The 27,555-nt window shown below is 36.2% G+C and overlaps 1 protein-coding gene across 9 annotated transcripts in view; it reads right to left on the minus strand.

The window, feature by feature from the left end:
• NAA16 (N-alpha-acetyltransferase 16, NatA auxiliary subunit) overlaps positions 1–27,555 on the minus strand; it is a 79,639-nt gene that overhangs the window by 12,771 nt on the left and 39,313 nt on the right. For 2 of the 9 annotated variants that reach the window (XM_059995522.1, XM_059995521.1), the window contains 11 exons: positions 25,635–25,707; positions 23,097–23,266; positions 22,601–22,753; positions 15,604–15,732; positions 9,471–9,684; positions 8,454–8,647; positions 7,067–7,175; positions 6,544–6,642; positions 6,058–6,201; positions 3,866–3,963; positions 1,666–3,002 (listed from right to left, as the gene is read on the minus strand). In XM_059995522.1, coding sequence (XP_059851505.1) covers positions 2,805–3,002; positions 3,866–3,963; positions 6,058–6,201; positions 6,544–6,642; positions 7,067–7,175; positions 8,454–8,647; positions 9,471–9,684; positions 15,604–15,732; positions 22,601–22,753; positions 23,097–23,266; positions 25,635–25,707 — 1,581 coding nt within the window. In that variant the 3' untranslated portion in view covers positions 1,666–2,804. Of the gene's footprint in view, positions 1–1,665; positions 3,003–3,865; positions 3,964–6,057; positions 6,202–6,543; positions 6,643–7,066; positions 7,176–8,453; positions 8,648–9,470; positions 9,685–14,885; positions 15,471–15,603; positions 15,733–17,893; positions 18,165–22,000; positions 22,754–23,096; positions 23,267–25,634; positions 25,708–27,555 lie in introns of those variants that run through there. The other 7 variants (XM_059995523.1, XM_059995524.1, XR_009516749.1 and 4 more) reach the window with 7 other exon arrangements.

Genomic DNA, 27,555 nt, shown 5'->3' on the forward strand with positions numbered 1-27,555 from the left:
CACAGCAACGAAGACTCAACGCAGCCAAAAAAATTTTAAAAATAAATAAATAAATAAGACCAGTAGGATATTAGAAATGAAAAAAAGAATTATTAGCAATAGATTATTTATATTCCAAACAACAGAGACCATAGATAAAGGAGACCGGAAACTCAGAGCCTTGGGATTTTTAATCTCTCTCCATATATCTCTGAATTTGGTTTCTTTCTCTTTTTTCATTATCTGAGTACCCAGGTGCTGTGAAAAATATGAAGATGACCTGTTAGAACCCGCAAGTTGAATTTTCCAGGCTGGTTCCAATTTTAAATAATTACGTATTGTATCAAATTTGTTACCTAAATTTGTTACCTAAAGTCATTGAATATTTATCTTTTCATAATCCTTTTCCTATAACCATTCACAATTTTTAATATGATTTATGAGGTATAGCCTGGGTCTTTGGTTCAGGAAACACAGCCACTGTATTGGGGACAGTCCTGATCCAGGGCATTTGTGGACTGTTGGAAGAGCTGGCTGTAGTTTCCGATTCAAGTTGGGTGAGCTTTGAAGAAGCAATTTCTTCTTTGGGCTCAGAAGGCTCCAACAAACTACCTTGCAGAGGAATAAAAAAGAGATTCAAACATTTACTGAACTAAAGCAAACAGCTCCCATTTACAGACTGCTGCACAGCAGAGGCAGGCTATTACCAACAAAGTACGGTGGGGAAATGACTTGCCCAAAGTCATCCAGCTTGAAGAGCATCAACAACCAACTTGAAAGGCAATGCCCGTCTTCCTCCAAAACCTGTGTTCTTTCCTCAATGCCCTGGTCTCAGATCTTGTGCTGGGAAGAGATCTGTGAAGAACTAGGAAGATGTTCCTAAATAAAGCAATGAATGGTCTCCCTGATCCTCCTGCTACTTCCCTCCAGCACAGCCACCCCACGGTCTACAAACCCCTCACCTCCTATCTTATCAGCTCCCAGGACAGAGCGTCTCAACATCAAAATTAGTTCCTTAAAGGAAGCTTTAAAAAAATGTCCGACGGGCTTCCCTGGTGGCACAGTGGTTGAGAGTCCGTCTGCCAATGCAGGGGACACGGGTTCGAGCCCTGGTCTGGGAAGACCCCACATGCCGCGGAGCAACTAGGCCCGTGAGCCACAACTACTGAGCCTGCGCATCTGGAGCTTGTGCTCTGCAACAAGAGAGGCCACGATAGTGAGAGACCCGCGCACCACGATGAAGAGTGGCCCTGGCTTGCCGCAACTAGAGAAAGCCCTCGCACAGAAACGAAGACCCAACACAGCCAAAAATAAATAAATAAATAATAATAATGAAAATAAAGGAATTCCTTAAAAAAATATTTTGATAGTGTGAAACAACACAAACACAAATAAGCAAATGTGTACAAAATAATTTATTATAGCATTACATAGGTTGGCATTATTTTACAGTAAGTTTTTTTCTCTCAACAATTATGAATCTAAATATTAGCTCAGAGTGAAGGAAAACCATTTTAATTAATTGTTTCTCTAAATAAAATCTCCCCTTTTGAATTTATATTTGCCTTTAAAAGGAAGTATTAATGTTACAGACATTTATACAGTTCTGAAAGAAACATATTCAATGATTCTATTACTGTTTTCTGTACAAGATAGAACAAAAGCTACTACCCCCCCCAAAAAATATTGCTCAACAATACTATATTTTAATAGTTAAACTAGCTGATAGTTTAAATTCTCATTTTGCTGATATAAAAATGTATTTAATAGTCAATGCATGGCTATAAGAGTAAGAATATCTCATTGTAATTTGTATTTTACCCTATTATGCTCCCTTGAAGCACTCGTGTACAAACTACTTGGTAACGCAAAGCAATTTAGCCAAGAAAGCATAACTCTTGCCTGGGGGTCTTTGAGACTGATCTAGATACGCAACCAATTTACCAGTGAACTTCCATGATTAAGAGGCAAACAGATCCCCATATTCTGAATCATCAATATAAAACTGGAGTACCCCTGTTCAACAGAAAATAGCATTTTCACGGCTATTAAAAAGGAAAACGGTAAATCACACAAAAAGTAAGGTGGACAAAAGCTCAAACTGAAGTAAATTTTAAATAAATATCTGTCAAAAGGAGTTCCATATCACTTCTGACATATAGTTAACACTTTAATATTGATATGCTTTAATAAAAAGCAAACAAACAATAACAAAACAAACCAATAAGGGATCAAAACATAAGATTCTGAAACGAAACCCAGATCTAAAAAAAATAATACAGCAGAGCTGTATGCAACTTAGGTTAATTAAGAAATTATAGTTATGATACGAAGTGACAGCACCAATCACAATGCTGATAATTCCAAAGTTTAAGAAAGCTGTACAAGTATATAACAGGCAATTTTAAGAGCTTTTAATGTAAATTGGCATAGATGGATAAAGAATAAAATAAGCTTACAGCATACTCCATTTAAAAATTCTATCCAATACAGTTGATCTTTGAACAAAAGCAAGAGTTAGGTGCACTGACCCTCCCTCCAAGCAGTCAAAAATCCACACTTAACATACAGGTGGCCCTCTGTATAAGCAGTCCTTCCCTATCTGAGGTTCTGCATCCCTGGATTCAACCAACTGAAGATCGCATAGTACTGTAGTATCTCCTATTGAAAAAATCCACATATAAGTGGACCCTCGAAATTCAAACGCATGTTGTTCAAGGGTCAACTGTACTTCATTTCATATCTATGTTAACATACAAGCTGGAAAAGAAACCCTGATCTGAATTCAACTTTGAGTTTTACAGAAGTCAACTTTCTACGGGATTTCAAATTTCACTTGCCAAGACATCACAGTTAGCTGTGTGGTTTAGAGCTGCGCTATGACCGCCGACTTCGCTCCCAGCAGGCAGGAAAGCAGAAGTAAAAGGAAGCAGGTTATGACAGGCCATCCTGTATTCTTCATACTGAGAATTACAGTTCCCAAAGCTGCCATCAAGCAGTGCCTCAGAAACCTTTATTAAAGTCTATTTAAACAAGGGAAAAATAAAAATTATTTTTTTAAAAAACTCTGGTTAATAACTACTTTAATCAAAAGATGCAATTTGTTAATTAAGCAAGAGAAAACCAACAATGCCACACTCTAAAATAACTTCTTGCTATCTATAATAAGTAATCACCACAAAAAAAATAATATTTAAAAAATCAATTCTACAAAACCTTAAAAAAGCAATAAGGAACTTGCCTGCTGGTGCAGTGGTTAAGAATCCACCTGCCAATGCAGGGGACACAGGTTTGATCCCTGGTCCGGGAAGATCCCACATGCTGCAGAGCAACTAAGCCCATGCACCACAACTACTGAGCCCAAGCACCACAACTACTGAAGCCTGCGTGCTCTAGGGCCCATGCTCCGCAACAAGAGAAGCCACTGCAATGAGAAGCCTGCACACCACAATGAAGAGCAGCCCGCGCCCAGCAATGAAGACCCAACAGTCAAAAAAAAAAAAAAAAGGGGGGGGAGGGTGATAGAATTCTAATACTTAAAAAAAGTGAGTCTCTGAAACTGTGACCACTGAAAGTGTCCTTTATTAATAACAATAGTTCCCATTTACTGAGTGCTTATTATATGCCAAGCACTTCACAGTTTACTATTTCAGTTAACACCAACTCTGAGATAGACAGTATTTTCATCCTCACTTTATAAATGAGGAAAAGGAAGCTAAGAAAGGTAACTTGCCTAACATGACACAGCTCATAATTGGTAGAAGAGCTGAGATCCAAATCTACACATAACTCCGAAGGGCCACTCAAGAATTATGTTGTAAAGATATGTTTTGTTAGATCACTCAGTATCCACAATCTCTGGGAATCAGTGTGTGAAAACTCTTACCTTTACATTTTTATCTTTTATGGTTTCATCCAGTCTAGTGGCAATAGCAATTGCTTTCTCTTGCCTTGACTTGTCCAGAAAATACATCATTTTAGCACCTGAAATACCAAGACATTACAAAATGAGTGCATTCCTATGTCTTACATTTGAGTTGATTTATACTTATCAGTGACTTAAAACATGGTTCCAGAGACTTCCCTGGGGGCAAGGTGGTTAAGAATCCACCTGCCAATGCAGGGGAGACGGGTTCGATCTCTGGTCCGGGAAGATCCCACATGCCGCGGAGCAACTAAGCCTGTGCGTCACAGCTACCGAGCCTGCGCTCTAGAGCCCACGAGCCACAACTACTGAGCCCACGTGCCACAACTACTGAAGCCCGCACACCTAGAGCCCGTACTCCACAACAAGAGAAGCCACCGCAATGAGAAGCCCGTGCACTGCAACGAAGAGTAGCCCCCGCTCGCCGCAACTAGAGAAAGCCCACGCGCAGCAGTGAAGACCCAACACAGCAAAAATAAATAAATTAATTAATTTTTTTAAAAAAGAGAGCAGTGTGACAGACGGACAACAGGAAAATGTTTGCATATTCACGAAGAAAATAATTTTTAAAGCTGTTTTAAAGTAAAATCCAGTTTATATTCCCCCTATAAATTACATGGTCCATGTTCTATGCTCATTTTTCTATTGGGCTTTTATTAATTTATATTTCTATTGTTAATTTATAAGAGTAGTATGTATATTATCAGCTTTTAGTTACATATCTAATGTATTTTTCCCACTTGGCCTTCTGACTTTATGGCTTTTTTTTTTTTAATGTGGCAAAAATTATCTTTTCCTTAGAATTTCATATGATGTTTAGAAAGGCATGTCCCATTATTATAATAAAGAAATGTCTCCCTCCATTATTCTGTGTTCTTGAAGAGAAATTCTTATTTGCCCTTACTACTAAGAAGTGCTGTAGTTTTTCACAGGAATTAACTTTTTTTCCATAGATATCACAACCAAGCGGTATCCCTTTACAACAAGAAAGCTCAGGTTAAAATATTTAAAGTAGGAGCATAGTTAATTATATTATGTACTCCATTCATTTTGTCCCCAACTGCTTTTCCGCGATCTTTTTCCAGTTTCCATTTTGCCATCTTGTCATTTTATGAATTTGTATGTGCTGCCTAAAATCCTTCCTGTAACAAGACAGGATACAGTAAATCCTCAAAACACAGAATACGGGGACTTCCCTGGCGGTCCAGTGGTTAAGACTCCACGCTTCCACTGCAGGGGGCGCGGGGAACTAAGATCCCACATGCATGCCATGAGGTGCGGCCAAAAAGTGAAAAAGAAAACAAACAAACACAAAATGCATACAGTAATAAAAAATACAAGAAAAAATAAGTGTCACATAACCTCAACATCCAAAGTCAACCATTAAAGCTTTGATGCTTCTTTTCAGCTTTTATGCCATGTGTATTTTTACATAGCTGAGATTATATGTTAATTCTGCATATATATTACAAAAGTACCCCTGTTATTACAAATCTTTTGAATAAATATTACTTTATATGACTACCTGTCATTTTATATGAACCTACCTACTACTGTTTTCCCTATTACTGGACATCATTAAATATGTTTCCAGTCTTTTCCCCATCCTTACACAGAGCATTCCAGTTAATATCTTTGCCCTTAAAGCTCTTTCTTTGCTTTGGATTATTTCTTCAAAATTATTTACACAAATATGTGTGACTACAGCAAAAGGCACAGTTGTAATGAAGCTCTTGGTAAGAATGACAAATTGTTTTCCTACATGGCCAGGGCAATTCACACCTGCAGCAGTAAAATACAAGAGTGCTTATATACCACATCTTTCCCATACTTTAGTCTCCTTTTCCCACACAAAAATAATCTTTCCTTTTAGGTGGTAGGTTAGGTTGTTTATTTGAGACTTTTCTTGTTTCTTTTGAGGAAGGCCTGTATCACTATGAACTTCCCTCTAAGAACTAAGCTTTTGCTGCATCCCACAGATTTTGTATGGTTGTGTTTAAAAATAATCTTTCCTAATTTGAAAGATCAAAATGGTATTGTGTTCATTTCTTTTTCTCTGTTAGTGAGGTTGATAATCTTTCCAAACTTTTCTTTTTTCGTCACATTCTAACTTTTTCCCATAAACATTTTAACCCTGGGAACTAAATACGAACCTGAAAGTAGATGCTGAAGAGAGGTAGCATTATGTTTGAGAAAATCCTCATTAAAACTTTCCAAATCCTTGTTAACAAATATTTTCTGCATTTCTTGAGACAGAACTTTGCTCACAACGTCTGGAAGATTACTATGATTAGACACTATAAAAAGAGAACATGTGAAGTTTATAAAATTTTTGGTCTGTACTTTGAAACAAAATCAATTGAAATACATTTATATTTATTATTAAACTTGATATATTTTACATAATAAAAATAGTATTATTCCTTTGGAATATAAATACATTCTAGCTTAAAATGCACTAATTTCTAACATATCTTTGCTAGCATGTTCATTTTATAGATAAATCTCCATTTAAATACTATAAACATTATACTTTTTTTGCTTTACATTGTTACAAATCTCTTTAATGTCCAGCTTAACGGAAGACAGCTGAACTGTTATATTTACTTTTACATAAATATTACCTTTTTTATACTTACCAGATTTAGAAAATTTAATTAAACATTCATGTAACCATGGGTTATTCCTGTTGATGGCAAAAGCTCGTTTGACAGACTGCAGCATTAACAGAAACTTTCCTATGTCAGAAAAAATTACAAAAGTAACAGCATCAATATTTATGTATGTTTTTTCTTCACTTTATTTTAGCCTCACTTAAAATCCAGTAACAAAGTGTTACCTTTCCTGTAACATTCAAAAGCAAAATTCAAAGCTGCCTTTGGTTATCAAAGATAATATTATTTTCTAAAGAAATGCTTGAAAAATCATGAAGGATTGATTCAGGTAAACAACTTGTATGACTATTCAAATTATTCATTTGATCATAATATTCTAATTTATTACTCAGTAAAGTTTTGAGTAGCAAAGGAAAAAGGAATTAAGAGCCTTTGTGGAAGGCTGAAATGAAACTCTAAGAAACAAAAATAGATCTAATTCACAAAGATTCTATTGAATATGGCCACCAATAAAATCAAGGATTAAAATCTGAATTCAAACTATTACCTTTTCTAAAATATATTTCAAATGCTAATAGATGAGTGTCAATGTTATCAGCAACAAGGTTCTTAAGAGGTATAAGAAACTTGATAGCTTCTTCTAATGGATTTTCTATCTATTTTGAAACAGAAAGAAAAATTATTGTATTTAAAAAGCAGTTACACAAGTCAAATTTCCCCCAAAATTTTATATTAATACATAGCTGAAGTAAGTTAGACAGTTCTCTTCATATAACCAAGTAAGCAAGAAAAAATTTTAAAACTATCAACTATAAACAAATAGTCAATACTTTTCAAAAACAGAAATAGTTCTATTGCTTTTCTGATTATAAAATCAAGATAATTTTATAAAAATCAAAAAAAATACAGGAAATTATTCCACAGACTTGATGAAATGGTACTACAAGTACCATTATACTACAAGTACCATTATGCTACCAAGCCCCTTAAACTACAAACATTTAAAGGAGGCAAATATAATTGCACTACATAGTTGAAAAAAAGGACAAGTTTAAAATACTTATACTAGATTCATAGTGAATAAACCAGAAAGCTATTTCCCTAAATAGGAAATATTTCCCTAAATCTGGTTCCTAAGTAACTATTAACACTTTGAGAAAATCCTGGAGATAAGATGCTATTCTCTTTGCAGCTAAAACATTATCTAGCAAGGTATATGAAATGCTTCCATATTTAATTGTATTGCTGCTCTAACAAATTACCAAAAATTTACTGTATTAACACAAATTTATTATCCTGTAGTTCTGTAGGTTAAAAGTCCAACATGGGTCTCACTGGGCTTAAAATCAAAGTGTCAACAGGACTGCATTTCCTTTTGGAGGCTTTAAGGGAGAGTATGTTTCAATGCCTTTTTCCAGCTTCTCAAGGATGCCCACACCCTCTGGCTTGTGGCTCCCACCCCACCCCCTTCAAAGCAACAACAGAGGATTGAGTCCTTTTCCCACCACTCAGCCCTCCTCTCCTGCTTCCCTCCCCCACGTTTAAGGCTCCTCGTGATTAATTACATTGGGCTCTTAGCTGGATAATCTAGGCTACTCTCCCTATTTAAAGGCCAGCTAAGTTCAACCTTAAATTCCATCTGCCACCTTAATTCCCTTTGCCATGAAATATAACATGTTCACAGTTTCCAGGGATTAGAACACAGACACCTTTGGAGGGCCATTATTCTGCCTACCACAACTACAATTCTATCTATAATTTGCATTAGCCAAAATGTGCATATTATTACTCAAAAACAATTGATGACTATCATAATGATCTTGGCTAATACTACAAATAGCTTCTGATTTACAGATTTAAATAAATTATGTTTACGGTCAGAACAGAACGAAAAAACAAAATTTTACCAAGTAAAGACAGTAAGTTCATCTCACCCTTTCTAATTTTTCAGGTATAAGTTCTTCTCTGAGACCACTGGTTTCTTCTTCTTCTTCATCCCGTTTTTTCTTTTGATTTTTTTGTTGACGTTCCCTTTCCACATGTTTTTTCTCTTCTTCTAATTTAGCCTTTTTTTGAGCTCTTCTCTGCTTGCTAAGCATTTTCTTCAATTCTTTGGCTGACAGGTTTTCTATAAATATCCAAATGAATGAAAATTCTGAGTCAATGTTTCCAATTTCCTCATATTCTTATTCAATACATACTATTAGTATAGTTTTTTGGGGGGCAACTATATAGAAGTTTTTAGAAAGTGTACTCCTAATGACTAGCTCAAACCTGGCACACAAAATGCAATAGCAAATGCTGCATCAACTAAAATTAACCAATTCTAGCCTGGTTCTGCTTCCTACACAATACATGGGTTTAGGCAAATCATCTTCTCTCAGGCTCAAGTCCCAAACTGTATAAAGTGGGGCTGATGACTATCCTCTTGGAATATGAATATATCAAGGATAAGTGCACATAAACACCTGTGATCTGATCAGAAATTTGCCTCCATGCTATTTCTCAAATATTCTTAGATATTAACATTTTAGTGAATAAAAGGCTCTATACAGATATTCTCATTGGTATTATTATTTTCAATCAAGTAGGTATTCGAAGTTGTACAAATATATATTTTTTCCCCTAAAAAGCTCAAAACTATCTTCAATTCCTATTTAAGAAAAAAAAAACAGCCCATAAACATTTCTATTTTTCCTGAATGGGCCCTACCAACGATAAAAATTAGAATGACTACAGGTCATTCCATTAGGGTAATTTAGAAGCATCAGTTACAGGACATCATCCTGTCGACTTTTTCTAAGTCTTCCCCCCACTTTTTGGGGTATTATCAGTTATCTAATGTTGTCTTCACATCCATCTGATAATATACTTTTTCATCGTTATGTTAATGATGTTCTGAAATTTTGTGTTCTTTTCAAATCTCTTTAAGCAAGTCCCTTTTCAGTTACCTGAATTTATTTCTTGTTGTTTGCTTTCATTGGTCAAGGGATTATCATACAATTTCAAATATATTTCAATAGCTGATCTAGCGGCCTTGAAATAGAAGGCATGTCTCCTGAGTATATCTTCTAATCTCAAAAGGTCAACGTAGGCACGAAGGGTCATCTTTCTCATGCAATAAGTATGGAAGTCAAATTGATCGTCGGTTATCTCAAAAAAATGCTTAAAAACAAAACCACAAAATTATCCCTTATGTTTATGTCAATAATGTCTACTTTTGAAAAGAAAATCATAAAAAGCCCGAAAGATAATGTAAGCAGTCACAATTTCACTTAGTTGCCCTCTCCAGTGTTTAACATATGAAGGACCTCAAGGTGTTCTTTGCATTAAACTTAAGTTTCTCTTCCTATGATCCATGCCCATTCTCTATACATTATGTTTTATTATGATACTCAATTTCTATGAAATAAGTCAGATGAAGGGAATTCCCTGTTGGTCCAGTTGTTAGAACTCAGCGCTTTCACTGCCAGTCCCGAATTCAACCCTGGTCAGGGAACTAAAGTCAGATGATCAGGTTATTTTTTAAACCTGGAAATTACAACATACTGATATTTTCGTTTTAATGAAATACTTCTCCTCAGTATTCCCCCCAAAATCAGCAACGCAGAATTAAACTGAGCTGAACGGAGACTAAATATATATAGGTTCACACTGAATGTCTACAAATTAGATGGTTCTACTCAACCAAGAGCTCTTCAAGGACAAGCCTATCATATCCATCCCCACTACCTGGCACAGGGCCTAGCACAGTAGACATTCAATAAGCACAATATCTGCCAACTCAGGAGAGAAGCTGCTTATCATTCGTGTGACTTGTTAATTTCCTAGAGCCTCAATTATTTAACCTAAGTTAGGAATAAAGAAATATCAATATATACAGCTAATTTCATAAGGTTGCTAAGGGATCAAATAATTATTTTAAAGTTCATTCTGAACAGCAAACTGCTTTACAAAGGCAGAACATTATGGTTTTCTCTCACTCATTAAACTCCCATTTATCTACTTACATTCCATTTTAGCAAAAGTTCTTAATCTGGAGTCTACTTATAAACAAGCATAATAACATTTTCCTAAGGAGAGAGCTTGAGGCTTTCATCCAATTCTCAAAGGGTCCGTGGCCCAAAAAGGGTTAAGAACTAATCCCCTACACGGAAAAAAGACAACTAACCCTCTGACAAAACAATTTATACTTTTATTTTCTTCCCTACATGCATCTCTACCTCCATCTTCTTTCTTTTCCCCTATTTTAACTTCGCCAAAAATATATAGGAAAATGAATGATTCACTACACAAACACAGATCAAACTCTGCTACTACTTCATTTTCCCTCTGTCCTGGAGGCCTAGTAACTCACTGTGCAGAGAACACATTAGTAATTGTCCATATCATTTGATAATTTTAGTTATCTTGGTAATTAGAAATACACTATACACAGAATTACTGTAAGTACCTGAGACTTTAAGGGAAGAATACTAAGAGAAAAAGAATAAAAGTATACATTGTGAAGGAAAGAAATGGGGAAGAAAAAAAATGAACATTTTAAATTAGTTTATATTTCCTAGTTCAAGAATCATGCTTTAATGTTATATTTGAAAGTTGCATTCCTCCCATTAATAAGACAAATAATAACATAAACTTTTTTTAAATCAAGGAATTACATAGTTGTTCACGGCTAATATAAATCAAGTTATATCTAGCACTATAATATCTTAAAATTCAATACAACTGACTGAGGACAAATGGCAGTGCCCAAAATCATGGCACACATAATGAGATGAAAGCATCTGAGAGATTACAGGACCTTTTTTTAAGGGTGAGAAACATTTATGTGTAAAAAGGCAGACACAAGTTTCAAGAGATATTCCTATAGCATTAGTAGACGTAGATTTAAGTCAAGTCTTAGAGGGAGCCATATGGAACCACAAACATTTAAGCCGCCTCTGTATCAGTAACAGCCCATAGGCCGCCTCTCTCCAGTTAATGTCTTCCATAAATAGGGTAACCAACTTAATCCCAGTTTGTCTGAGGCCTTCTCAGTTTTTCCACTGAAAGCCTGTGTCTCAGGAACCTGCTCAGGAATGGCATATTCCTACTTAAAAACAATTAAATAATCCTAGGTTGATTTTCTTTTTTAACTTTAATTTTGGAATAATTATAGGTAAAGGAAGTTGCAAAGATAGTGCAGAGATGTCCCATATACTCTTCCCTCAGTTTCCCCACAAGGTTATATCCTATAGTAACTATCAAAACAAAAACCTGACATTGGCTTAATGTGTGTGTATAGTTCCATGTGATTTTATCGTGTGTAGATTTGTGTAACCACCACCACAATCAAGATAAAGAACTAGTCCATTACCACAAAGATCTCCCTAGAACTACCCTGGGGTGATGTTTAAGTCTCCAAATTTATAAAACATAAAAATATACTAGATAACAAAAACAGGCAAATAGGTAAAGTTACCTTCCCTGCACTTCAGCCAAACATGAACATGATATGGTCACTTAGGTCACGCAGAAATTAGGCACCCTAATTTTAACATACACCTATGCCCTTAACTCACTTTCCCCCTCATCATGAACACTAGTTCTCTCTTTTGGGGGTGAGGGAAAATGCGGCGGGAATGCTGACAGGAATTGCTTAAGTTGTCAAAATTAGGCTTGTATCGAAGTAAGACAAGTCATCAAAAAATTAAGAAATGCTATTCACAGCTTAAAAGTATGGTTTTCTTTAGGAATTTCCTATTAGGCCTTCTCTTCTGACCCAGATTCTCCCACCCAGTACTTCTCAGAGTTGCTGCAGGAGACTAATAGGAGCTCATACATGGAAAGGCTACAAAAATCTCTGGACTTAAGAAATAATAATAACTAGACCAACTAGGGCAATAAGCAACTCTATTTTCTTTATAGAAAATCAGTTGTTATAAAAGCATGTGTCAGGACTTCCCTGGTGGCACAGTGGTTAGGAATCCACCGGCCAATGCAAGGAACATGACTGACTTCGATCTCCGGTCTGGGAAGATCCCACATGCCATGGAGCAACTAAGCCTGTGCGCCACAAGTACTGAGCCTGTGCTCTAGGGCCTGTGAGCCACAGCTACTGAGCCCACGCACCACAACTACTGAAGCCTGCGTGCCTAAAGCCTGTGCTCTGCAACAAGAGAAGACACCGCAATGAGAAGCCCACGCATGGCAAACAAGAGTAGCCCCCATTCGCCACAATTAGAGAAAGTCCGCATGGAGCAACGAAGACTCAATGCAGCCAAAAATAAATTAATTAAAATAAATAAATTTTTTAAAATAAATAAAAGCACATGTCAATTTGATAAAGATTAAGATGCACTAGAAGATAAATTTATGAACTTCCTATGGTTTTGATCTATCAGAAATCTTAGATCTTATCAAAAAGTTTTAGAAATATACATTGTTCCTATTTCAGATATAAATCAATACACTAAAATAATGAGAAACTAATCACCTGAAAAAAAAAGGAAAAGAAAGCTCAATTCTTGAAAGATAAAATAGTTAAAAATATTATTATGAACACAAGTTTACAGCCAATACTTTGAAGGTGGTCATTTTGTCTTGTCTTTAATAAAACAAGTTCTAAACATCAGATTGGGTCGGACTACATAATCTTTATATATAATCCTAAAATCCTATAAGTGGGGCAAGATGAAGGCAGAAGAGGTACTACAGTGGGCCATTCTAGAAATCTAATGTTTCAAATCCAATTAGTAAGAGCATACAGCAGTATGTCCTAAGCTGAAACTGCCTTCAGTGAAAGAACTCTTGAATGAGTTCTTGAAGGGAGAAGGACTTAGCCCTTCTTGGAACTTATTTCTCTATTCAATGACCTTCTATTTAGAAGGTCAACTGCGAAATTTTATATCTGAAAGGTGCTCATTTCTTTACTAAAATAGTTAAAACCTAGGCACAAAAGTAACTCAAACAGATACCTATTATATCTTTGATTTCTGTAATTACTTGTAAATCCTTACAATTATATCAAGAATTTTCTTTTAGATTATATTAATTTTATTAGAAATTAATTTCAGAAGCATTAATCAGCAAACATTTAATCACCCTATTTGTACTATACACTAATGTTTTTACACATAACCACTAGAAGAGCTAAGTCTTATAATATTTACTTTTTAGTATAAATTATTCACCATAAAGACTAGCTTACAAGTGGAATATGAAGGACCTTTTCTTACTTATCTGCTCCTGGTTATATTTTCAAGCACCAACAGCAAACCCTGAAGACACTTTGTAAAGTTTCTAGCAATAACAGTTATATAACATGACCAGAGGGTGACGATTTCTACCATGTTTTAATCTCTGATAACCAATGGTTTCCTCTAATTTTTTTTCCTTCAAAAATGCTTTCTACCAGTCAAAACATATTTCTTGAACTGGAAGTACAGCTGACCCTTGAACACCACCACGTGGGCCCACCAATATGTGAATTGTTTTCAACAGTAAATACTACAGGACTACACAATCCACGGTTGGCTGCATCCACGGATACAGAACCACGGATACGCAGGCACCGCACATACAAAGAGGCAACGAGAAGGCACAGAGGGATTCTCAACCTCACACAGCACTGGCACCCTAACGCCCACTCTGGTCAAGGGTTCAACTGCAGTAGTTCAAAATCACTGAAAACTCAGGGGAATGAAACTTAGTAATGGAATAGCTAGCAATCATAGTCTAACAATCTTCAAAAAATATTAAAAAGAGTAAAGTAGTACAGTTACTAATGTTAGGAGGAATGGGACTAGAGCTGGAAAAGTTCAGGATGACCCCCAGGTGTTCAAATTTGACTTTCACAGAAAATCTGATAAATTTCTAATTATGGTCTCGCTGGAATTACTGGTCCATACGTGCCGAGTAGGCTGTTCACTCAGGAAACAATCTACCGCTCCCTGAGAATGTCCTGGTTAATAAAAATGTCTTTCCTTAGTAACAAGCAGAATGCTTTTAGAGTGACCATCGTCTAGGAGTGTCGAAGCACGCTAGTGATCTAGGTTTTGTCACAGAAGTAAGAGCCTGATTTAAACTTAGAATGCTTGGATACTGCCTGAAAATATCATCCAAAGGCTTTATATTTTCCAAGAAGATGAGAAGGATTTTCCCCAGCAATCCAGCCATCAAGCCCAGGCTTAAAAAGGAAAAAAACAAAACAAAACAAAGCAAAGCAAAAACTAAGCTATTTCTAAAAGGGCTCAGGTAGAATCCTAGTTCCAGTTCCCAACCAAAGCCACCCCCTAAGATTTAGCCTTCCTTTTGGGCAACCTCAGAAGTTTCACGTGGGAAAAAGGCCAAAGTGACTGCCAGAGTGCAGACATCAGGCTCACCTGACTACGACGCCTGTGGCTCTATACTGCGTCAGCTTGGGACAGTGCTGCCGAGTGACCCCCAGCTGAGGGCTGCTGAGGGCTGCCTCAGGGGTGCATTTGTGGCTCTTTTCCTCCTGTGGTCCATTTGGAAGGAGAGTGCTTCAGAGATGACAAAGAACAGGAAAACAAAAATTCACACACAAGGAAAAGAAAAGTCCCCTTACTAAGGCACATCACACACATAATCCTAGCAAGTAATAAAATAAGCTTGCAAACCAGCCACACATTGTGTACAAAGTGCTGAATGTGAGAACAAATATCCTGGGAAGACAAACTGGAGAGAGGCTGACTATAGAGCAGATCCTGACATAAAGAGGAGAGAGGTGGCCATCAGCTTGTACACCTTTCTAGGCTAGAGGTGAAAATCAATAATGGCCCGATTAGGGAACAGGAATTTTGAGTATATGTTAATCATAGCAACAATAACTTACTAATCTTTTCCTTCTTCCTTCAGGCAAAAGTATGCAGACATGTCGAAATCATAACCATTTGAGGATCAAAAGAAAGCAATCATTTATTCACAACTTCTGAATGTCTGAAAGGCTAAAGATCAAGAATTTTTTCACAATGAAGTTTCCAAAGTAGTTATAAGAGGTAGATGATCCCATGCAGAAATCTACCTGCTTTTTTGGTCACCTTACAGGAGAAAAATAAAGCCAAAACTCTATTAACTTACCCTTTCTACTTCGTGGCATTTTTTCAAAGCATCCCCATATCTTCCCAAACGCTGATAAGCTGAAATGCATTCTGTTTGAAACCACATACATTGCATTTCGTTTAGATTTTCCATGGCAGATGTTCCTTCCTGAAATGGAAGCAGTCATAAATAAAGGAAGGAAACAAATAGAAGAGATCCTACAAATCCCATTTTCTCTTTTACAACTATGTCTACAAGGATTATTACGACAATAAATAGTATTAACAAATTGTATAACAAATATATCAATGTGCTTCCAAAAGGCTCCTATCAACTTAAAATTACATGTCTTATTTTCCAGCTCTGTTGAGATATTCAACAACCTACATAGAAAAGACTGCAGATTACTGAAGCTAAGTTTTAAACACCAAAGCTTTTACTCAATCTATTTAAGACAGTAATCCTAAGAAGCACTGCCTATCTTTTGTCTATTAAGCAAAAGCTACTTAATCTTTCCTTGCCAACTTAGGATCACTACTATTTACAACATCATTTTCAAATTGCTTACTAGTAGTTCCAAGCCTGCTTTTCAGTTTCCCAAGTCTCCTCCCTCCACGTCAGGCTATCAGTTGTCACTTCCTTTGTACCCATGTGTCTGCTTCTAACAGCATGCCAACTCTTTGCAGTGGGCTGACAAAACCAAATAATGGAATTTATTAAGAATATTTGTGGGGCTTCCCTGGTGGCGCAGTGGTTGAGAGTCCGCCTGCTGATGCAGGGGACACGAGTTCGTGCCCAGGTCTGGGAACATCCCACATGCCGCGGAGCGGCTGGGCCTGTGAGCCATGGCCGCTGAGCCTGCACGTCCAGAGCCTGTGCTCCGCAACGGGAGAGGCCACAACAGTGAGAGGCCCGCATACCGCAAAAAAAAAAAAAAGAATATTTGTTAACTCAGGCTCAGTGTGTATTCTAGAAGAGTGTAAGACATAGAGTACCTAGTTTCAGTGCAGGGGCACTGGAGCTTTGTCACAATTTAGAACAGTTATTTAAAATATACTTTATGTGACCCCAGTAAAGACAGTAAAAATATGGGTACATTTATATAAGTTTAATATTCACTTCTCTTTCACACCCATTGTGAGTTATCGGTTCAATTTTCAGAATTCAAGTATAAAAACTAGTTATCTCTGGGTAAAGGAAATTATGGTGGTATTTTATGTCATCTTTAGGGCTGCATATATATTCCATTTTTTGATGACTACATATGTTTATAAGAAATCTACATCATTTTTCATTTCAAAACTTTACTAACTAGAACTTTCCAACTTGCCTCAGCAACTCTACAAACATTCTAAACTGTGAAAAATCTGCAAGACGGAAATATGAGCACTTTACTCACTTATTACCAAGCAGATATAAACTGATTATCAGAGTCATTAGCAATTCTCCTCCCCCAGTTCACTGTTATCCACCACACGTTAGGGACACGCCTGGCCAGTGAAGCAGTATGGATACACTAACAGGCTCTCCACACGGCACAGCAACTTGTCAAGAGTGGATGATCGGACATGATTACGAGGAGCAAGCTGAGCCCCCGACTTTGAGGACTACTCTCCTCGAACAGCCAACCTTTCCCCTTCTTTCTTCCCCTTCATTCTTCTGGGCCTTTTCAGACATATCCGAGCTGGCTGTGGTTTGCTGTGTGGGTGTTTTCTGTTTTTTATTTTTTTTAAACCACTGAATTTATTTAACTTAAGAAGTTTTATATACTCATTTCTAATTGTACTTTATTTCTAATCTAGCGTGGCCTTCCAGGTGGTACTTTTCTCTACAAGCATCACTGCTTTTACATCTACTCTTGGACTTTCTTCTAATTTCTAATCTTCAAAATTGTGACACAGTGGAAAGGGCATTGAGGAGTTTGAGCCCCGGTACTACTGACTATGTGACCAAAGATGATTCAAGTAACCTCTTCAGAGCCTTAATTACCTTGCTGTAAAATGTCATGTGATTTTACATGGGATTAGGTGCTATATGAACATAAACAGTACTACTATTTTCCTAATTTTTTCTCTAATACCCATCATCCTTTTTTTATTGATATAGCTAATGTACAATAATTTGTTATAGGTGTATAACAGTAATTCACAATTTTTAAAGGTTATACTCCATTTATACAGTTATAAAATATTAGCTACATTCCCTGTGTTGTACAATATATTCTTGTAGCTTATTTATTCTATACACAATAGTTTGTATCTCTTAATCCCTTACCCCCATCTTGCCCCTGTCCCCTTCTTTCCCGGCCCACTGGTAACCATTAATTTGTTCTCTATATCTGAGAGTCTGTTTCCTCTTTGTTATATTCGCTAGCTCTATTTTTTAGATTCCATATATAAGTGGTATCATACAGTATTTGTGTTTCTGTCTGACTTACTTCACTTAGCATAATACCCTCCAAGTCCATCCATGTTGTTGCAAATGGCAAAATTTCATTCTTTCTTATGGCTGAGTAGTATTCCATTGTATATACATATATACTGCATCTGCTTTGTCCATTCTTCTGTTGATGGACACTGGTTGCTTCCATATATTGGCAACTGTAAATAATGCTATGAACATTAGGGTGCATATATCTTTTCGAATCAGTGTTTTCATTTGTTTCTGGATTTATACCCAGGAGTGGAACTGCTGGGTCATATGGTATTTCTATTTTTTCTGAGAAACCTCCATACTGTTTTCCACACTGGCTGCACCAGTTTAGATTCCCACCAACAGTGTTCCCTTTTCTCCACATCCTCACCAACATTTATTTGTGGTCTCTTTGAGGGCAGCCATTATGACAGGTGTGAGGTGACACCTGACTGTGGTTTTAATTTGCGTTTCTCTGATGATTAACAACATTGAGCATCTCTTCATATGCCTGCTGGCCATCTGTACGTCTTCTTTGGAAAATGTCTATTCAAGTCTTCTGCCCATTTTTTCATCATGTTGTTTGTTTTTCTGACGTTGAGTTGTATGAGCTGTTTATTTTGGATATTAACCCCTTATGAGTCACATCATTAGCAAATCTTTCTTCCCATTCAGTAGGTTGCTTTTTCATTTTGTCGATGGTCTCCTTTGCTGTGAAAAAGCTTTTAAGTCTAATTAGGTACCATTTGTTTATTTTTGCTTTTATTTCCTTTGCTTTAGGAAACAGATTCAAAAAAATTGCTATGATTTATGTCAAAGAGTGCTCTGCCTATGTTTTCTTCTAGGAGTTTATTTTTGTATACGGTGTTAGAGAATGTTCCAATTTCATTCTTTTACATGTAGTTGTCCAGTTTCCCCAGCACTACTTACTGAAGAGACTGTCTTTTCTCCACTGTATATTATTGCCTCCTTTGTTGTAGATTAATTGACCGTAAGCGTGTGGGATTTCTTTCTGGGCTTTATTCTGTTCCACGATCTATGTGTCTGTTTTTGTGCCAATACCATTCTGTTTTGATGACTGTAGCTTTGTAGTACAGTCTGAAGTCAGGGAGCTTGTTTTGGCTATTCAGGGTCTTTTGAGTTTCCATAAAAATTTTGGCTATTCAGGGTCTTTTGAGTTTCCATAAAAATTTTAAATTATCTGTTCTAGTTCTGTGAAAAAAATACCCTTGGTATTTTAATACCAAGGAACTGCACTGAATCTATAGATTGCCTTCAGTAGTATGGTCATTTTAACAATATTAATTCTTCCAATCCATGAACACAATATATCTTTCCATCTGTTTATGACCTCTTCAATTTCTTTCATCAGTGTCTTACAGTTTTCTGAGTACAAGTCTTTTACCTCCTTGGATAGGTTTATTCCTAAGTATTTTATTCTTTTTGATGTTATGGTAAATGGGATTGTTTCCTTAATTTCTCTTTCTGATAGTTTGTTGTTAGTGTATAGAAATGCAACAAATTTCTGTATATTAATTTTGTATCCAGCAACTCAATTCATTAATGAGCTTTAGCAGTTTTCTGGTGGTACACTTAGGATTTTCTATATATAGTTATCATGTCATCTGCAAACAGTTACAGTTTACTTTCTTTCTAAATTGGATTCCTTTTATTTCTTTTTCTTGTCTGATTGTTGTGGCTAGAACTTCCAATACTATGCTGAATAAAGGTGGCATCAGTGGGCATCCTTGTCTTGTTCCTGACCTTAGAGGAAATGCTTTCAGCTTTAGAAAGCATTCAGAAATGATTTAGAACATTACTGATGTTCTGTCTGGATGATCTGTCCATTGATATAAGTGGGGTATTAAAGTCCCCTACTATTACTGTGTTACTGTCATTTCTCCCTTTATGTCTATTAATATTTGCTTTATGTATTTAGGTGCTCCTATGTTGGGTACATGTATGTTTACGATTGTTATATCTTCTTCTTGGATTGACCCCTTGATCATTACCATCGTTCTTGCTAATACTCTGCACCACCACTACATCTGCCACTTTACAATTACTGTTGATCCTATGCCATATGAGTTTTAGAAATACTAGTTTGTATCCTACTACACAATTCTAAAACATGGGTTTTAAAGAGTCTACCTAGGGCTTCCCTGGTGGCGCAGTGGTTAAGAATCCACCTGCCAATGCAGGGGACATGGGTTTGATCCCTGGTTCAGGAAGATCTCACATGCCACTGAGCAACTAAGCCCATGCGCCACAACTACTGGGCCTGCGCTCTAGAGTCCGTGCGCCACAGCTACTAAAGCCCACATGGCTAGAACCCGTCGCTCCACAACAAGAGAATCCACTGCAATGAGAAGCCCGCGCACTGCGACAAAGAGTAGCCCCTGCTCACCACAACCTGAGAAAGCCCACGTGCAGCAATGAAGACCCAACACAGCCAAAAATAAATTAAAAATTAAAAAAAAACAGCTCTTTTACGGTAAGAAACAACAAATGGTCCATAAGTAGTAGCTTTTAATGAAAAATTAAACCTATATGTGTACATGTACATCACATGCATAGACCATATGTTGTTTCTTTCTCATCATAAATATATACACAATACAGATACATGGTATGCGTATGTGAGATGTGTGTGCATGTGTGTGTTTGTGTGTGTATGAATGACATACCATTTGTCAATACCAAGTAATGTCAGTCTTAAATTTCTGGGTAATTTCATGGGTAAAAAATGATATATTGTTTTTTTCCCTGATTATTAATGAAGGTATCTTTTGGCCATTCCATATTCTACTTCTGTGAACTAATTATTCATCCCCTTTGCCCATATTTGTATTGTCTCATCTTTTTCTTATTGAGTATTGTGTGTGTATGTGTATTTAATGTTTCTATGACATCATTCTTGCAAGTAGTTAAATTTTCACAATAAAACTTCAAGCTAGGGCTTCCCTGGTGGCGCAGCGGTTGAGAATCTGCCTGCTAACGCAGGGGACACCGATTCGAGCCCTGGTCCGGGAGGATCCCACATGCCGCGGAGCAGCTGGGCCCGTGAGCCACAACTACTGAGCCTGCGCTTCGCAACAAGAGGCCGCGATAGTGAGAGGTCCGCACACCGCGATGAAAGGTGGCCCCCGCTTGCCACAACTAGAGAGAGCCCTCGCACAGAAACGAAGATCCAACACAGCAAAAATAAAAATAAATAAAAAAGGCTGTGCTGAACTGTATGGAGGAGTTCAGGTTTTCTGAGCGTTAGCTGTCCTGGACTCCTTGTATGGTGCAAAAAAAAAAAAAAAAAAAGTTCAAGCTATTCTGTGGCTTCTAAATTATAAGGGGTTTCCCTTGACACACAGACACAACTAGACTCTAGTTAACATTTAAACAAGGTGGTACATTGGTGCTGTATCAGTGATACATTAACATCACAGAGCACAGTGGTAACTTATTTTCATCCTCAACAACTTACTTACAAATACCAGCACTAAAGCCCCCTAGTTTGTATGTAATGCACTAGGAGATATAAATTATTTATTTTGAAGTATCTTAATTAAAACTTGGAAATCAAACTTGAAACATGGTTTTCTCATAATGCCTCTATGTTACATTCAATGTGTAACTATTTCAGCGAATTCTTTGGCTTTCTTTATAAATTCTTCTTATATGAGTTGGAAATATCTTCTCCAGTTCTATGGTTTGCCTTGTCATTTTGCTTATAATTATTTTTTGCTATACATTATCTTTAATTTTGATATAATCAAGTGTATCAATTTTACTCTTGTACCTTTATGTGTTTGGTGTCTTAAGAAATGTTTCCTACCTTGAGCCCTAAACATAAACTTCTATACTTTCTTCCAGAAGTGTGAAAGGTTTGCTTTTAGATCTTTAATCCACCTGTAACTGATCTGTGTGCAGTGTAAGATAAGGATGTCATTTTATTTTTTTCAACACAAATAAATAATTATCCAAACAGTATCTTTTCATCTCTGATTTTTAAAGCACCTCTGATACATACCAAGTTTCCAAATATGTGTGAATAGTTTTCTATTCTGTTCCATTAGCCTCCTTATATTTTTAACCATAAACGTGTACTGTTTTTACAATATAACAGAAAGTCTGTGTAGAAAAGGATATGAAAGGATGGTGAAAGATGAAACAAAGGAATAAATGTTTAGCCTAACAATTTGAAAGAACTTAAATTCTTAATGTCACAGAGACCAGTAGTCCTCAGAAGTTAGTTCTACAGAGAAAGAACTCTATGAGCTATTACGAAGTTAAGACACTGTAACTGAGAAATTAAACAGCAGTGAAACTACTAGTGAAACAAAAGAACAATAAATCAAATCTTGCATATGAGCACTGAAGTATGGCATAATGCTTATTTCTGTATAAAGGTATTTTGCTCCTGTTATTGCTTTTTAATCATCTCCCACCAGAAGCACACGCACATACATCAACCACAGTAAGAAAGCATACTTAGGATGTGAGCTAAACAAGATTAAAAAATAATAATAACAAAAGTGAATTCTTAGGAACTTCAGCAGTAAACTTCACACATCACCACAGAACTTAACTTTAATTTTACTAACTCAGACAATTACACGCTATGTCCTACCCTTGTGAACTTGGAGCACATTTCCTCTGCTTCTTTTATCATATTTGCTCGAAGCATATACTTTGCACATTTGGAGTTGATGAATCTATCGGCTGTGTCTAAAGACTGAGCTTCATCCATCCACTTGGCAGCTTCTCTGAGATTACCTATATGCTTTAAGAAATGAAAGTATTAAAGAAATCACTGTTTATGATTAAGAGACTATGGGTACAATATAATGGAAAAAGTTCTTAAAGACAAATTAGAAATCTGTTACATTTCTGTCAAGTTTATCTAGAAGTCTTTAGATACATTACAATTCATATTTACTAAGAGCTGAATGAAACTATTCATACTGACTATACAACTATATAACATAAAACTCCTTAGGATTATTAGAATATTAGGAATAGATTACCAGGGTGTCCTAAAAGTTATCTCTACACAGAAAGAACTCCAAGCGTTCTTAAAATGGCCAAATTCTTCAACTACTCAAAAAACATGACAAAGATTTTACCTTGTAAATTTTTGCTTTCATATAGAATAATTCTATTAGAGTTGGAGTACTAGCAATTGCAGCATTAATATAATCCAAAGCCAAAGAATACTGCCCAAGTTTATCAAAGTGCTGTGCCAGGAAATACTGAACCCAGAGTAGTGTCGTTGGGGGTTCTGTCTCCCCATTCTCTGCAATCAAACAAATATACATCATTACAGGGAATGAGGCAAAGTAGAGCAACTCACATACTTTCTTTCTCCCAATGCATACTGAAATTGACTATTACGATAAGCAGTACAAATCCAGCAAAAATGACCAAGTTCAACAGAAAGAGATATGACTTCGTGTCGTAAAGTTCAAAAAGCAGCAGCCAAACAGAGAAACAAGATGCTGGTTTCATAGGCTTCTACCCATACCTCACTCCAAAGAAATAGTTTGGGGAAAAGAGGTAAATCAATCTAACTCTACGAATTCTCAGGCTGAGAGCATAAGGCAGCAGGTCCAGGAAAAGTCAAGGAAAATAGCTTGAAGAAAAGATGTCCCTAACTACCACTGCAAAATTTCCACAAAGGCAAGAATGGCCAGGGCTTACTTAGCATCGTAAGTAGGCCTCGACACTACATCAGGGAAACCCAAAATTGAAGGGTATTAGGAGGACACATTCCTGACAAGATGGTCACACAGAATCAGCGGAGCTCCATCTGGTTCCCCATTCTGTACACTCAAGCTACAGAAGAGTAGATAAAGAAATACCAAGCACTCAAAATGGATTTCAGAAGGGAAGACACACAGGTATAAAATGAGGTAGAAAGAGCAGAAAGGAGAATTTACTCATGCCACCTCAGAAAACACAGAAGGTCTCCTGGACTAGATGACCAAATGAAATGACAACAATAAAAACACACAGATTAGCATAAAATTAAAACACAAATAATAAACATAGGCAAAGAGCCAAGCATTTATCTTGCTCCTCTCATATAAACTATATTTCAGGGGAACCAAATATTTGATGAAGAAAAGTTCTTTACTTGGGATTGACAATATATACACTAATATGTATAAAATAGATAACTAATAAAAAAAACACTTCTCTATAAGAATTCCAGCTAATAAATGCAGAAGGAATGATGATTAGAATGAAATAAGGGATGAAGGCAACGATTCTCAGTGGCTGCAAAAATCATTAGGCCAATGAAGAACTTTTAATGGGCAGATTAGGCTGACAAACATCAAAATCCTGATCAATCTTAATATCACAAAAAGAGAGACAACCAGAATGTTTTCTGCCTTCAGATGTGATATAACAGGAAGTACAAAGTGTCACGTATGAAGTATTCATACGGAACCTGAATCTAATCAAGCCTGTAAATCTAGGGGAATTGCCTGGCGGTCCAGGGGTTAGGACTCCACGTTTCCACTGCAGGGGGCATGGGTTCAATCCCTGGTTGGGGAACTAAGATCTCACTTGCCACACGGCAAGGCCAAAAAAAAAAAAAAAAGTAGGTAAATCTAACTCGAACTTTGTAAGAAATATGGATGACAGCAAAATGTATTAAATGATACCATGAGAAGACAATCAGCCAACTTCAAAACATGGCACGTCCCACAAGACACGTGGCCTTTCAACAAACAAAAAAAAAGGGAAAGGAGTGGACAGTACTGCTCAAGATCAAAAGAATATCAGAGACATAACAATCAAATGTAAAGTGTGGACCTTAGCTGGATCCATATTCGAATAAACCAGTTATACAGTTTTTTAAATAATTGGGAAAATTTGCATGCGGACTGGGTGTTAGATACTGTGGTATGAGAGTTAATTTTGTGTAAGACAGCACTGTGGCTACATCTTGTGTTTAAGTGTTTTAAACAGTTAGAGATGCATACTAAGGTACTGACAGGGGAAACAGTATGTTTGCTTTAAAAATACTCCAGGAAAAAGAAGTCGACAGAAGATACTTCAAATAATACTGGTGAAACACTGATAAAAGAAGGTAGGTGATGGGGACACGAGGGTTCATTATTTACTTCTGTGTCTGTTATTTTATTGTGAAATTTGTTTCAAACTAACAAGAACAAAAGGATGATAACAAATAAAAGATGCAAGAAGAAACCAAAGGTACCATTTGCATGACTGAAAGCATTCTAGAGTGTTTTCTAAATAAAGCTGCCTTGATTTACATATGCCCCTACAAACAGAAAAACAAAGAAGCAAATTATACAGGATTTAAAGTAATATAAGAGTAGAAAGAACAAAGAAGTAGGAATTCCCGAAAAATACATTTCAACATAAACTAACTACTTGATCTTGGTCAAGCTGCTCAACCTCTCAATTCTGTTTATTCATATAAAAATGGAGTTAACTCTCCCCTGACAAGATTAGGACATTTTTAATTACTTAAGATTGCAAGTGTTCTTCTCATTTCATTCACTAATTCAAAAACTATTTAGGGAACAGCTATCATGTAGCACATACATAATAAACATAAGATAGTGTTAGTGACTGAAAATGGATTGAAATGAGTAATCAAATTTCAACTCAATCTAATTTAAACTTACCATAAGGGCTAAAAAAGTCACACGTTTTCAGAGAGGCTTCATAATTAGTAACAAGCTCCTGGATTATAGAAATCTGTTAAAGAAACATAGTTTTAAAATTTAAAAATATTTTATGAAGGTATTTTTATTTACTATGGATTAATTTAGATTTGGAAGCAATGTACAGCTTACTTCAGTACAATAAATTAACTATAAATTGGGGTGTCTGCTTTTCCCTACTCCCTGTGTTGGGAGAAAATTAGAAAAACAGAAAACGTACTGCTCTCTTTATTAATAGTAAAACAGAATCTCATTAATTTCTCATCTCAATAAATATCAATAGTTTCAGGTTTTGATGGACAAATCATCACTAGTTACCACACACTCTTCTTCTTTTTGGCCAAAGAACACACCTGTATAATATATTATTATTAACAATTTATTTGCCTTTTGCTTCCCATTGTTACAGGGTGAAGTTGTAAGCCATTATATATTCAGATTTTCTAAAATGTCACTCATTACAAAAAAGTCAAGTGAAATCATCTAAATTATACAGTGAGTTGATGGAAGAAGTTAAGTAAACTAACTAGATGTTTAAACTACCTTTGTTTTTAGTGATCATTTTGACAGATTTTCATTCCAATGCTGCACTTAGGTAGGACTGAAATATTATACACTACACTGTAAACATGCTATGCCCTGAAAGTGCAAAAGAAAAGTGGCATGAGTTAGAAGTGGCAGGGGAAAAAAGTAGCTTCTATGCATGGCTTGTTTTAAATGTCTGTTGATGTTACCTGTTCAAAATGAGTTAGAAAATATAACCACCTTATTTGTGAACTTCAGAAAAACAAAGGTCAAAAGTGAAGAGAAACCATTAAAACTTATAATAGTATGTGACCAATACAGTATTATTTTAAAACCATCCCACTGACAGCAGTCAAAAAAACCAAAAAGATCAAATTAAAACACTTCTCAGGCTTACATGATCTCTTTCTGACAAGAATGTTGCATTGTAGGGCATAATTCTCTTAGATAGAAGGGCAATAAGGAATAGGTGGGACAGCACACATTAAAAGTGGGGGAAAATATGTAAGTAACATATAAAAAACAGAACGTGAAAAGAAGTTACGCACATTATGACTTCACTAAAACATATATGTATAGATACATACTCATTGGAAATATGACCAAATGGATTAGGGTAGTAGAATATGAGGACACTCTTTTAAAACACAATAATGCTGTATTATTTTAATAAGATTTTTAAAGCAAAGGACTGTTTAAAAAGAATGGTTATTAAAATGTGAATAGACCTATAACTAGTAAGGAGATTCAACCAGAAATCAAAAACCTACCAGAGAACAAACATACGGATACCAAGGGGGGAAGGGGAAGTGGGATGAATTGGGAAACTGGGATTGACATATATACACTGCTATGTATAAAACAGATTAACTAAAGAGAACCTACTGTATAGCACAGGGAACTCTACTCAATGCTCTGTGGTGACCTAAATGGGAAGGAAATCCAAAAAAGAGGGGATAATGTATACATATAGCTGATTCACTTCACTGTACAGCAGAAACTAACACAACATTGTAAAGCAACTATACTCCAATAAAAATTAATTTAAAAAACAAACAAACAAAAAACCTACCAACAAAGAACAGCCCTAGGCCCAATGGCTTCAAAGGTGAATTCTACCCAACATTTTAAAAACTAATACCAAACTCTGCCAAAAAACCAAACAGAAGGGTACACTTCCAAACTCATTCTGAGGCCAGCATTACTCTCATACCAAAGCCAGACAAAAGCCAGACAAAAGCACCACAAGAAAAATACTGACCAACACCCCTAATGAATATGGATGCAAAATCCTCAACAAAATACTAGCAAACATGCCTCAGCAGCGTATTAAAAGGATTATACACCATGACCAAGA

Source organism: Delphinus delphis, chromosome 18, assembly GCF_949987515.2.
Source record: "Delphinus delphis chromosome 18, mDelDel1.2, whole genome shotgun sequence".
Taxonomy (NCBI): domain Eukaryota; kingdom Metazoa; phylum Chordata; class Mammalia; order Artiodactyla; family Delphinidae; genus Delphinus; species Delphinus delphis.